General features: G+C 35.2%; 1 protein-coding gene across 3 annotated transcripts in view; it reads right to left on the minus strand.

Annotated features, from left to right (window-relative positions):
* KLHDC1 (kelch domain containing 1) overlaps positions 1–14,908 on the minus strand; it is a 42,569-nt gene that overhangs the window by 16,653 nt on the left and 11,008 nt on the right. The window contains exons 2-9 of one of the 3 annotated variants that reach the window (XM_074365573.1): positions 14,312–14,382; positions 13,719–13,836; positions 13,160–13,278; positions 6,511–6,589; positions 6,131–6,178; positions 4,903–4,986; positions 1,788–1,871; positions 1,258–1,316 (exon numbers count right to left, since the gene is read on the minus strand). In XM_074365573.1, the coding sequence (XP_074221674.1) occupies positions 1,258–1,316; positions 1,788–1,871; positions 4,903–4,986; positions 6,131–6,178; positions 6,511–6,589; positions 13,160–13,278; positions 13,719–13,836; positions 14,312–14,382 (662 nt within the window). The remainder of the gene's footprint in view (positions 1–1,257; positions 1,317–1,787; positions 1,872–4,902; positions 4,987–6,130; positions 6,179–6,510; positions 6,590–13,159; positions 13,279–13,718; positions 13,837–14,311; positions 14,383–14,908) is intronic. The other 2 variants (XM_074365574.1, XM_074365571.1) reach the window with 2 other exon arrangements.

Genomic DNA, 14,908 nt, shown 5'->3' on the forward strand with positions numbered 1-14,908 from the left:
TAAAAATAATTTCTGCATATTTATAATTCTTCTATGAGTTGTTCACTCATGTTCTTTCTTCACTGTCTTACTGGATTGTCTTTTTCTTATTGATTTTCTGAGTTCTTGTGTATATTAGCCCTTTCTATTAGAAATACTGTAAATATTACTTCTAGTTTGTTTTTTGTTTGCATTTTTCTATTTGCTTTTTAACTTTTGTGGTAGAATTTTCTATATAGAACTATTTAATTCTTAAGTGGTCTTCTCAATAAGTATTTTCCATTCATGAATTTTGGGTTTATACCATCCTTAGAAAAGCTTTCTCCATGCCAAAATTTTATTTATTATTACTATTTTTTTAATATATGCATTATTTTATTGTGAGTTTAGTGAGAAGATTTAGCCCTTTAAGCAGTGAGACCATAGTCCACGCCAAAATTTTAAAGATAATGTGTTATATTTATTTCTAGCACTTTCATGGTTTGTTTATTTATTTTGAAGAGTTTATCTTTTTTTTTTTTTTAACAATTTTTTCCCCTTAACACGGGCACGGGGGATTGAACCCAGGACCTCGTGCATGCCAAGCACGTGTTCTACCACTGAGAAATATCCCCCCCAACTCACCATGGTTTATTTTTAAATAATACTCATACTTTGGAAATAATATACAGCTCTGATTCCATTTCATTACACGAACAGCTGAACTGATAGATACATATACTTACTCTATTGCTAAATATATACTATGAGCAATAAAATCTGACTTTTACCCACTAGATTGATTACCTGTTCACCTGTGACAACCCCATTAAACTTTTCCTTCATTTCTTCTACTGACCTGTCCTCAGGAGCATGCAGTATAAAACCAGTACTTTCACATAATCAATTTTTAACTATTAGTACTCTCATAATTTTATATAGTTAAAGAACAAACTCTATATTTAAATCTGCATATTCCTTGCTTAAACATTCAATCTGAAGGGGAAAAAATACTAGTTCAGTTCTAGAGACCCAAATTTGGATTACAGCATGCATGTGCACATGTGTGAGTGCAGACATACAAACACACATACACACACAGAGAAATGCCTATGGGGGGGTGATACAGCTCAAGTGGTAGAGCGCATGCTCAGCATGCACAAGCTCCTGAGTTCAATCCCAAGTACCTCCTCCAAAGACAAATAAAAAAGTAAATAAACCTAATTACCCCCCCCCCAAATTTTTTTAAAAAAGAAAGAAATGCCTGTAGATTAAAATATACTTAAATTTAGAACTTACCTTCCAGACCAGGTCCAGGTATCTAAGTTTAGATAGTGCAAATCATTCATCCTAGTTTGCTAAAAACAAAAACGTGTATTAAATTGGTCACTGTTTTACATCTTTCATGGGCCAAAATTTTGGTTTTAAAATAAATTCAGATTAAAAATAGATTAACTCTATTTTACTTCAAGTCAGAAGTTTATATATTGGAAAACAATGCTAAGCATTAATAAAATTAGCATAGAGCTACCAAATTACCGTGTCAAGGGGGAAAAGAAGAAATGAGTTTAAACTAATAAGGTTTAGATAATAAGAAATTAAACTTTTCTGATAATTCACTGAAGTGAAGGATTCTCCCCATTAAAATACGGGTTATAATCATCTATGATTACTCATGTATGGTCTGTTTGAGGAACAGAAGATTTTAAAAAGTTATTATTAAATGGCACTTTAATCTCTAGATGATTTGAATGTTCAGCTATTCCACAAAATCAATTTTTATAGGAAGTATCACACAGAAAAGACCATTTCCATAAAAAAACACTAACCAAAACACGTCCGCCAAAGATATAGCCCTTGTTTCCCAGAACTGCACACGTGTGCGCGGCTCGTGGCTGAGGTGGAACTCCACCCTGCAAGCAGAGATCAGAAAACAGTGCAAAGGCTCTTGAAGCATCTATAACGAAGTCACATTCCTATGCTCAGAATGAGAAATACTTGACTGCTTAGTTACCGTTACTGATGTAACTGAATGGAAAACTCTAATGCCAAAGTTTGTTCTAAATAGTAATAATCATAGACAGATACTCCTCTTCAAGAATTAATTTACTCACCCTGATCTTCACCTTTTAAAGTATTTTTCTTAAATGCCTGACGCTATTTAGCAAAAAAGATTTCACATAAATTTTAACTTAAAATATAAGGATTTAAAAATTAAATTTAAAAACAGTCTCCTTCTCTCTCTCCCCCACCCCACCCTTTCTTTTCCCTCTCTCTTCTCTTTCTGTCTCTCACATACACAAACGCACACATGCACACACACAGGGTTAATATTATGAGTGAGCAGCACACAGTGTCATGATCTCAGAGATTTTTTTAAAAATTAAATCTGCCCCCCAAAACTCTTGGTGCTTCAAATAGGAACTTCACGCACTCTTGGCTTAAGCCAAATAGAGTTTAATCTCTTACTAAAACTCTTCACATTAACTGATGATACTTCTTTTTACTTTACTTTGAATATATATAGCAGATCTTTTCTTCAGAGAAGTTTTGGATTGGTGGGAAAACAGAAAGTATAAATGGTAGGTGAATGGATAAGACTTGAAGGAAGAATTCTGTGCATAATTTTCCTGTGGTCATGAAGGGTGCTTTTGTGTATGTATTTCAACCGAAGTTCTGAAAGTACCCGAGATTTTCAGTTCACTGGCTACTGAATGTGGGCATAAGAAATTTAAACTCCACATCTAATACCATAACTTCCCAGACTTCTCAGGTTTATTTGAATAACTATGAAGTCAACATGGTAAAAAACTAATTCAGATATTAGCCATACAACACTTAAATAAATGAGAGAGAACCATCTGTGTTGCAGTTTCCAACCCTCCCAGCAAAACAAGTTTTATTATCCCATCCCTGATCTGAAATTTTTTAGAAAAAATCTTCTACTATATACATGTTCATTATGAAATAAATATTGACTTTCTCCTTTTTGTTTATGAAATACATTTAATGGTCAACCAAGTATCTGAATAAACTGAGTTCATACCAGTCCAAACAAAAACAAAATAATGACATTTGCATTAGCTGGTGTGGCTAACTGGGTAAATAATGCACAACGCTTCTTAGGTTGTTTGAAATAGTGAAAATAACTCAAAGACCCCTATGACTACTATACTGACTCAATGGGGTTAAAAAAAAATCTCATGAAGGAAAACATTTTCGACTTCCCATTTTATGGATGACACACTGTATCTTTTATCTAAAAGTACACTGCTCTTTTATGACACAATTAGAACACCAATCCAGTCTCCTCAACCTCAAGACCAATAACTGTTACACTCAACCATGTTACCTTGCCTTTTGATGCAGATAGTTAGGAACAGTGAGTTAACTTAAAAATGTCTCTAAAAAAATTAAGAGAACAGATTCTAGCGACAACCACATCAGAAAAACTTTCTGATGTAATATAAACAATGTAAGAACTTACTTGAAGAAATGTGAAAATATTGTTAAACACTAACTGCAAAAATGCCATGTGCATGTTAGAGTGTTGGAGCAGAAGGAGGGGAGGGAAGCGGATTAAGGTAAGGAGAGGAAGAAGGAGTCACAGTAAGACTTGAAGTTCGGAGAACTAATAATAAGCTACCTCACTTGTCTCAGGAAGCACATTCTGAAGATTTGCCTGCAGGAGCTCCAGACTCTTGCTTCCTCTCTAAGGAAGCAGAGGGTTAAGAGGCCCGACAGAGATCTAGGATGAGTTTCAGTAGACCCCATCTCAACAATATTTCTCTCCACCTGCTTGCTGATATGAAATTATTTCAGCAGAGATAAAATGCTATCATTTCATGATTTCTCACACATCTAAAAATTCACATGCTGACTTTAGGAGCATTCAGTCAACAAATATATTTGACTGATAGTTGATCAGTTCTAAAATTAGAAGAGAACAGAAGAGTACTGGAAACCTGAAGGTCACTGCTTGGAAAAAGAGGGTGCCAGCGGTCAAACCTTGTAACACTTAACTATTTTGCATAGGACCTCCCATTACTTCCATCAGCAGAAGCTGAACTGTAAGGAATTCTGGGCGTAGATGCATATTAGTGGACAATTTTGGTTTTGCCTGTTCAGCATTCTATTCCGCACAGTTCTGGTGAGCTGACCAGTCACAACACCTTGCTTCCCTAGGAACAGGCCTGAAACTCGGGCTGGCCAACCATTCCCTTGGCAACAGGGACTGATGTAAAGAGTGGGAACAGGCCCAAGTAGAGCCAGAGTCCCTTTCTCGGACGAAGATACAGATATTGAGAGAATACAGCACCAGCAGAAAGAACTGCTTGTGTAGCCAGGGCCATAGTCCCTCCTCAATGAGCTGGCCAGTCTGGAGCGGGCAGGATGAAGCTAGCACACAAAGACCAGAAGAGAGAAGTCGACCAAGAGAGATGCAAATATGGATGGTGTTGGATAACTTGCTCTAGTTCCTTACACCCTGGTCCCTGTAGCTCTTCCACTGCATGAGCCACTTCAAAATATCCTTTCCAGCTCTGTGAGAATTCATTATTGCTTAAACTAATTTGAATTTGTGTTCGCTCACTAGCACATGAAACAGTATTAAGATTTCAAGGGTTTATGAAACACGGGCTTTTTAAAACCATGGACTTTGTTATAAAAGGACTTTTTAAAAGAGCCTGCATTAAATCAGGGCATTACACTTGTTGGTAAAGAATGATGATGACACCTCTTTAAAAGATTTTTCTAGAAAACTTTAATTAACCTGGAGAAAAGTATGTGATTTAAAAAAAAAAAGTACTAGTGACAGTACTCAAGAGAACCCCTTTGTATGTGATTACAAACTCAATTACTAAATTCCAATAACCTAGTAAAACAATAGATTTTAAAAGTAACAATGAATATACAAATATAAAGTTACCTTTTTATAATACTTACTTTAATTTCTGGTTGAAGCCAATTCTGTGTCTTTGTATCAAATACATGAACATCATTATGCCATCCCCAGAATATCTGCTCTTCCTAAAACAAAAAAAAAGTTTAAATATTTTAAAAGCTTTTATAATCTTTATATTAGTGTAATAGTTTCACTGCATATTTGCTGGTGAAGTAATAGACACTTTTATAGAAATAGTTAAGCGTGACCATAGCCATACAGCTAACGCACACACAAGTGGCTCACCAAGTGTGGTCCCCAGGCCCTAGAAGCATCACCTGGCAACTTGTCTTCTCATAGTATTGCTTGCATGAGTCATAATTTTACTTGTTGACAATCTTTCAATTCTCTCAAAAGACTGTCTCTTTTAAAATTACAGAGGACAGAATGATATTTACATCTGGAAATCTCTTTTCCTACAGTATATACTCAGAATTCCTAATCTTTCCTATTAGAAACTTTAGGGAACAATAGTTCCTTTTTTCCAAAAAGTTTCAATCATTTCTGCTTAACTAAGCAGCTTGCACTTATACATCAAACTTATGCTCACTCTCTTCTTTGTCTTCCAAGAAGACAAAATTGTTGGCGAGGCAAAGATTTTAGCAGTTATACTGTATTTAGCATCTTCCACATTGTTGAAATCCTCTATCACTGCTCTAGCTTACCTCTGGGCCAGTTTTATGTTATGTCAGGAATACATCATTCATTTTTGTCAGGACTTGTCAAACAAGTCAAATAAACTAAACAATTCACTTAGTTTAGAACATAAATGAAAAAATATACTTGTACACCAGAAACTTCAGGACATGATCACTAGCCTAACTGTATTAGGGGAGAAAAAAAAATTAGAGAGTTCACTGATGAGTAAAATTAATTTGACATAAATAATGTGAAGTTACATATCTAAAATTATCAATAATACTGTAAGTAGCAAAACCTTAAAGATATTTCAGTTTAAAAACTCAAAAACCATGTAAACACACAGAAAAATTTTAAATACCCATATACATATAAAATGTACATATGCATGTACATTAACAAGGTAAAATATCATATGCTAATAGAAGGTAAAACTGAAGAGTTACTGTATACCCTGGTGGTGGGATCAATAGTTTTTAAAGTTATTTTTTAAAAGATTTCATTTTATAAGTCATAACTTCTTTCATTAATAATAGTTTATTCTCTAACCAGTAAGAATAAGAAGAAAAAGTAGTATCACTACCGACTTACTCTCATACAGAAGCCAGTCTGAGCTATGAATAGTTCTGGTGGACGTACCTGAAAGGAGGTGTATGTCAGCAACAGCCACTGTGGTCACCTATGAACAAAGGTTCTCCAAGTTGTGCTACAGCCACTACTTGCCTAACAGAAAGAGCTCTAAGTGATTCATGACATCAGAAAAGAAATGACTCTGCCAGCAGCCATGACAGCTGATACCATTAGGTGAGAGAACCTCCTGCAACTGAACCCAAATCCAAAAGAGAGAAAACACATTTTTATTCATAGTGCCAATTATGGCAAATTTAAATGAGAAAGACTGGGCTCATTATTTCTAAAGACTTTAAAGCGATATCAAATTAGAGGAAAATGTGAACAGTGATTACTCTTACCCAAGATGCATCATGAACATCAAAACAGTCTTGGAGTTCATTGTGTCTCCTACACCCATAGCCACCAAAATATATTAATCTGAAAAACAAATACAAAAGAACACACTTTTGGATTCTACTTCCAGTTTGTTCATAGATAGTTGAGAGAGACAGTTTTTCTCACAACGTAACAAACTAAACAAGCCATATAAACTACAAAACCGAAGTTTAAAAAAAAATCAAAGAGTTAAGGAAACAAAGAACTAAATGAACGAATTCCAGAAAATGATGAGTTCTCAGTAGAAGAGAAGAGATCTATGGCTGCTTCATCCCTCATGTGATAGCAGGAGGAGGAAGAATCCAGCACAGATAGGGCTTGTAAAAGAAACTACCCAGAATTTTAACAGCCACATGAAGGCTGGCATGGTAAATTAGTATCTTAAGAAATTCCTGCAAAGAAGGAGTTAAGAGTCCACTCAGTAACTCCTTCACATAGTCCTCAGAGAGGGCTCAGGGTCAGTCACCAATAGCTAGAAGCAGAAGAGAGCTCAGCAAACCTCCTTGAGGCAATCTGAGCTATCAACTACTAACGTCTGAGATCAGGGCAAGAGAGTCAAAGGAAACATTTTGGAAGCATGCCAAACCCTTATACCAGATGCGGCAGCTCCCTTCAAAAGGCCAGGGGAGGAGGTACAATGCTGAAAGAGATCTTCTAGGGTACAGAAAGCATAAAGTGGGATTGAAGAGCAAAGAAAACTCTCTAGCAACCCAAAGACTGACCAACTAGGCTATAAAATAGGGAGAGAGCGCCCATGGTTCTGAGAGGTAGGAACTCAGCTGTGAAGTACAGCTAAAAATCTCCAGACACTCTCTCATGCTCAAATAAGGGGCCCTAGCAAAGAACAGTCTTGATCCTGCCTCAGAAGACTTAAAGTCAGTGGTAAAACTGAATCAAACTAAAGCTGCAACAAAGCCCAGACACCTTAACTATAGATTAGACTGATTTAACTCCCATTCTAGCAGCCTGAAAAAGGAAGGAAGGGCATGTCTTTTCCTGGAGACAACCATTATTTATTCCCATTTTTACTGTTCTTTCATACAGAATGTCTGTCATATGATGAAAAAAATTACAAAATATAGGAAAAGGCAAAAAAAGTGACCCATGATCAGGAGAGGAAACAGTCAATATAAGCTGACCCCAATGTGCCCCAGATATTGGAATGATCAGACATGGCCTTTAAAATAACTATGGTAAAAATGCTAACAGACCAGTTTGCAAAAGGTGGACAACTTGCAGGAAGAACTGGGTAATTCTGGCAGAGACATAAAACCATGAAAACAAACTAAATGAAAATGTTAAAAATGCAAAATAAGATGTCAGAAATAAAGAAAATCATTAGATAGCCATAACAGGAAACTGGAAACAGCAATGGAAAAGATCAGTGAACTAGAAGACAAGCCAATAGGTAAAAAAAAAAGTATCCAAATTAAAACACAGAGAAGAAAAGAATGGGGGGAGAAACGGAGCCCAAGCTCTGTGGAACAATATCATGTGGTCTCATGTGTATATAAGAGGAGTCCCAGAAGGAGAAGAGGCAAATAAATGGGAAGAAGAAATACTTGTTAATTACTGAGAATTCCTAAAACTGATGAAAGCTATAAACCCACCAACCGCAGATGCTCAGCAAACTCCAAGCTGGATAAATATAAAAGAAACTACATGTAGGCACATTTTAATCAAATCAATGAGGAGCAAAAACAAAGAACAGATAAAGAAAAACCAGAGATAAAAGATATTTATAGGGGAACACAAACACAAATGAGAGTGAATTTCTCACCAGAAAAATGGAGATACAATAAAGCAAAGTAATAAAAATCTTTAAAGTGCTGAAAGAAAGAAAAGTCTGTGAACTCAATGAGTGAAATAATCACAAGGGAAATTAGAAATTATCTTAAAATGAATGAAAATGAAACACAATAAAGTGAAACTTAAGGAATAGAGTGAAGGTGGTGCTCAGAGGGTCTCTTGTAAATGCCTACAAATTTAAAAAGCTCTCAAATCAGTAACATAACTGTACATATTAAGAAATGAGAAGACCAAACTAAACCCATCAATAACAGAAGGAAATTATAAAAATTAAGGGGGAAATAAGTAAAATGGTGAAACAGAAAAACAATAGAGAAAAACAATGAAACCAAAGTTGGGCCTTTGAAAATATCAACTGACAAACCTTTAGCTAGATGACTAAAAAAAAAAAAGTAGAGAAAAACTCAAATTACTAAAATTTGGAATGACAGAGGGGACACTGCTATTAACATTACAGAAATAAAAATTATTATATAAAAAACTGTATGCCAACAGACTCCATAAACTAGATGAAACAGAAAAATTCCTGGAAAAACACACAATACCAAAAATGGCTCATGAAAAAATAGAAAATCTGAATAAACCTCTAAGAAATAAGGAGATTAAATAAGTAATCCAAAAATCTCCCAACAAAGAAAAGCCCAGGACCAGATGGCTTCAGTGGCAAATTCTATCAAATATTTAAAGAATTAATACCATCCCTTCTCAAACTTTTCAAAAAACTGAAGAGGTGGGAACACTTCCTAACTCATTCTATGAGTCTAGCATTATTCTGATACTGATGCCAGACAAAAACACAAGAAGAAAAGAAAACTACATATATCTGATAAGGGTTTACTATCCAGAATATATAAAAAATTCCTACAACTCTATAATAAAAAGATAAAACAATCCAATTTTTTTTTTAAAAATGGGCAAAGAACTAGAATAGACATTTCTCCAAAGAAGATATACAAATGGCCAAAAAAACACATGAAAAGATGGTCAATGTCATTAGTCACCGGGGAAAAACAAACCAAAACTACAGTGGATACCACATCACACCCACTACAATGGCTGTTATTTAAAAAACAAACAAACAAACAAAAAAAGAAAACAGCAAGAGTTGGCAAGGAGATATTGGAAACTTTATATATTGCCAGTGGAATATAAAATGGCATAGTTACTGTGGTAAACAGTTTGGTTCTCCTCAAAAAGTTAAACATAGAATTGTCATATGACCCAGCAATTCTACTTTTAGGTACATATCCAAAAGAATTAAGAACAGTAACTCAAACAAGATTTGTAAGCCAATATTCACAGCAGCATTATTCACAGTAGCCAAAAAGTAGATGCGACCCAAGTGTTACCAACAGATGAATGGAGAGATAAAATGTAATGTATACACACAACGGGATATTATTCAGCCTTAAAGGGGAATGAAGTTCTGATACATACTATAACCTAGTAAATCTTGAAAACATTTTAAGTGAAATCAGCCAGACACGAAAGAACAAATATTGTATGATTCCACTTATATGAAATATCCATAAGAGGTAAATTCCTGGGGATGAAAAGCAGACTAGAGGATACCAGGGGCTGGGGAGAAGGGGTAATGGGGAGGGATTACTTAGTGGGTATATTGTTTTTATTTGAAGTGATGAAAAAGTTTTGAAACTTGATCACGGTGATGGTCACATAACATTGTGAATGCAACTAATGCCATTAAATTGTACACTTAAATATGGTTAAAATGGCACATTTTATGTTATATGTATTTTACCACACACAGCAACATACACATTCTTTTTAAGTGCGCATGGACCATTCTTCAGAGTAGATCACATGCTAGGCCACAAAACAAGTCTCAATAAATTTAAGAACACTGAAATCATATCAAGCATCTTTTCCAAAAGGCAACTGACTAAATGGGTGAAGCTATTTGCAAATAATATATCCAGTAAGGGGTTAATATACAAAATCTATAAAGAACTCATAGAACTCAATATCAATAAAAAACAACCTGATTTAAAAAATGGGGAGAGGATCTGAATAGACATATTACCAAAGAACATACACAGATGGGCAACAGACACATGAAACGATGTTCAATATCACTAATCATCAGGGAAATGTAAACCCAAACCACAATGAGATGTCACCTCACACCTGTCAGAATGGCTACAATCAAAGACAAGAAATAACAATTGTTGGTGTGGATGTGGAGAAAAGAGAACCCTCCTGTACTGTTGGTGGGAATGTAAATTAGTACAGCCACTACAGAAAACAGTATGGAGGTTCCCTAAAAACAGAATTACCATATGATCCAGTAATACCACTGCTGAGTATTTAACCAAAGAAAACGAAAACACTTATTCAAAAAGATACATACACCTCAATATCATTGTAGAATTATTTATAATAGCCAAGATATGGAAGCAACCTAAATGTCCATCAACAGATGAATGGATAAAGAAGATGTGGTATAAATATACAATAGAATACGACTCAGCCTTAAAAAAGAATAGAATTTTGCCATTCTTGACAACATGGACGGACCTGGAGGGTATTTTGCTCAGTGAAATAAGTCAGAGAAAGACAAATACTGTATGTTTTCACTTATGTGTAGAATCTAAAAATTAAAACAAAGGACAAATATGACAATGCAGATACAGAGATCAAACTAGTGGTTGCTAGAGGGGAGGGGTGGGGGATGGGTGAAATAGGTGAAGGGGATTCAGAGGTACAAACCACTGGTTATAAAATTTTAAAAATAAACAATAAAATACAAACGGGTTCATATCTCATACCATTTACAGGTTTTAAAAATGACAAAGTACTAGAAAATACAAGAGAATTAGTTTATAATCCTGGAGTGGAAAAAGCCTTTGAAACTGACTCAAAGTCAAGAATCCACAAAAGGAATTACTAAATAAATTTACCTAAATAACAGTTTTAAAAAGCTGTTTAATACATGCAAAATGCATTTAAAGTAAAGTCAAAAGACAAATAACAACCCGGGAAAAATGTTTTTATATCATATCACAGCCAAACACTAATCTCTTTATATATAAATAACTCCCAGAAATTAAGATTATAAATGCCAACAATCAAACAAAATAATTAGCAAAGGATATTTTTCTCAGTTCAAAGGAAAAGAAAAAAATTGCCCTTAAACGTACAAAATTTCAAATAAGACTAAGACATCATGCCTCACCTATCAATTTGGCAAACAGAAGAACAAATTTCTCAGCAAACTCTTGGGAAGCCTGTGGAGAAAGAGGCACTCCACTGTTGATGATGTAAAATGGCACAATTTTTGGAGGAAAAGTTGGCAAAATCTAATGTTATGGATTGAATCGCACCCCCCTCCCCCAAAAGCATATGTTGAAGTCTAATCCCGTGTCTTAGGAGGTGACCTTATTTAGAGACAGGATTTTTATAGAGGCACTCAAGTGAGAATGAAGTCATTAGGGTAGGCCCTCATCCAATATGACTTCTTACAAAAGGGAAGTTCTTGTGTTCTTACAAAAAGGGAAAATCTGGAGACAGACAAGCACACACAGAGAGGATGTTATGTGACTATGAAGGCACAGATCGGAGTGATGCTTCTCCATATTAAAGATGGCCAACAGATCACCAGAAGCTAGGGAAGAGGCAGGAAAGAGATTCTTCCTCAAAACCCAGAGAATGAACCAACCCTGCTGACACCTTGATCTTAGACTTTAAACGTCCAGAACCATGAGACAATACATTTCTGTTGTTTAAGTCACTCAGTTTATAGAACTCTGTCACAGCAGCCCTAGCAAAGCAAACAGTTATCACAACTATATAGTATTACCCTTTGACCCAGAAATCAAATTCTGAAATTTTATTCAACAAATAGGTATGCAATCATATGTATATGAACATAAAGATATTCATTAAAGCATAGTTTGTAATAGCAAAGTAATGGAAATAATCCAAATGTTGTTTCATCTATAGGGGAAAGGTTAAATAAACCATGGTATACCCACACAGGAGAATACTATGCAGCTGTAAAGACAAACAAACAAACAAAAAACAAATAAGCTTTCTAACTAAAGATACAGAAAGATGAAAGTTCTCCAAGGTATACTGCTGAGTAAAAGAATTGGCAGGATGCAGAAGAGTGTACAGAGTGTGCCGACATTTGTGTAAGGAGCAGGCAGAAAAGAGCAATATGTATAAACATCCATCCCCCCATATGTTTGTATGTATTTGCTTCTATCTGCATAAAGTAACACTGATGGAAGCTGTTCCCAAACTTGCCTGCATCTTGGAATCACCCAAGAAGCTTTAAAAAGTCATACCCCCAGTGACTGTAATTTAATTAGTCTGGGTATCACCTGGGCTCCAGAGCTTTCAAAAGATTCCCAGATTATTCCTATGGCAGACAAATTTGGGAACCACTGCTATAAGAATATAAAAGATATTAGTAAAAGTAGCTATTTGTGCTTGTGTGGGGTGGGAACAGGGTGATGGGGACAGGAGTGGGAGCCAGACTTTTCATTGTGTACTTTTTAATATGGTTTTGATTTTTTAACCATGTGACTATATTAACTATTCAGAAAATTAAATTAAATAATAGAGTAATTTAACAAAAAACCAAATGCTTGCTTCCACCATGTTTATTTTTATGACATGGCTCTTATCCAGGGTTCAAAACTGCCCTCACCACCAGTGTCAAAACAAGTTTGTAACTATATCTTGAAAAAAATTCAGATTTTTCAAGCTTTCTCAATTTTGGTCACAAGCTATCATCTTTCCCTGAGTGCAGTTAATGAGATGATTTTGATGCATTACCTGTCTTCATATACCCAGCAGGAAAGTTTATCACGAGGTGTGGGTGGCTGACCTTCAAAACTGGTGATTTTTTCCCAAACGTAGGTTCCATCTCTTGCTCTCAGATTAACAAAATAAAGCTTTCAAAAGAGGAGAACACCATTAGCAGACAGGGCATCGGAAAATTAAATATATGTCAGAGGGATATGTGATCCAAAAATTAATAATATTACTTTTTTTCTAATTAAAAGGTAAAAAGTTTTAAATTGTAGAGTTAATGAAAATGAGACCATCTTTTAGAAGCAAAAATAATTTATAAAACATACTGAAATGGATCTTTCTCCATCACATTCTTGCCCTATGGATATCAGCTAAGTGTGTAGCTCGGTCTGAAGCAGAAAGACACGACAGAGGAGAGGGCACAACTGCTGCATTTCACTCTATCTTGAAAACCTTTTCATCATAAACTCAAGCTTTTGTACAGATGTCTTCTTATTAAAGTATTTGTAAACTTGTGAGATGAAGTGATACATTAAACATTACATTTTTCTGCACTCCTGAATTGAAAAAAAAAAATTACTCGATTGCTGTATCCTTTGTCATCATATCCTCCAAAAACGTACAGCTTTCCATTAATGCAGGCACCGCAGCTTCCTGACATGGAGGTAGGGAGCTCTCCTTCCATGAGGTGCATGGTCCTGCAGCAAGAATAACATGGAATTCCGTAACTCTCCAGGTAGGCAAATTATAATTCACTTTGAGCTCCATGAGTACTTTTTCCATGAAAGTTGTCACTGGCAATTACAATTAAAAGGTAATAGCAGCCAATACTGTAAAAACTGTAAGAAGACCCACGGTAAAGATTTTTCAACCTACTGGGAAAAAAAAAATCACAGAGTCTTCATGTCTCATCAGAACTGGGAATCAGTTAGTAGAACAAAGTCTTTAGAGACAGCCTTAGCCTTGAGAGGAATGGTAAAAGGACAAACAATGGAGAGACAAAGGGAGCTGGGGAAAGGAAGAGCCAGAGAGATTAAAGCATTAAAAGACAAGAAAAGAGAGAGAGTACAATGTTGTAGTATGTTCTTAGTATGGTCTCAAATTCCCTGTAGTCTATGAAAACATTTATAAAAGATATTTAGATCAGACATTCTGCAATTTAAAATTACTTACCACAACCCACTATCAATATCATAGGTCCAAATCTCATCATTAGGCAAATACACTTCATTGTCTTCAATAGACTAAAAACATAGAATACATAAAATTATGTTTATTAATTACAAGCAACAACTAAATAGTTCCTCAGGATGGGAAAACTGCAATGAAAATAGTACAAAACAAAAAACCATCCACAGCCTCAAAGACGTTTTTTTCAACAGAAATTAAGGTAGATCAAAAGAGAAGGGGAAGAGAGACATTTTCCAAGAGGAAGTGGGCAAACAATAAGGGTTTAGAATTCAAAATAGCAAGTACATGAGTCTCAAGAAGACTCAGGGCAGTTAAACCTGAGGAAGGGATTTCAAGTAAGGGAAAATAGCAAAATAATAATATTAGAGCAGAATATTGAAGACTATGACTCCAGGAAGAAAAGGAATGTCAGAAAAGGGCAGTAAGTTTGGGGTGAAGGGAAGGCATTAAGAAAGGAAATTTTTATGAAGTATAATTAAGACTACTGTGTCATATACCTTGACTCACTGAATATATTTTTTGAGTGCCTACTATGTCCAAGGCATAGTGTTCATTAAATATAGAATCTAAGGATCGAGA

The sequence above is a fragment of the Camelus bactrianus genome, chromosome 6 (assembly GCF_048773025.1).
Source record: "Camelus bactrianus isolate YW-2024 breed Bactrian camel chromosome 6, ASM4877302v1, whole genome shotgun sequence".
Lineage (NCBI taxonomy): Eukaryota > Metazoa > Chordata > Mammalia > Artiodactyla > Camelidae > Camelus > Camelus bactrianus.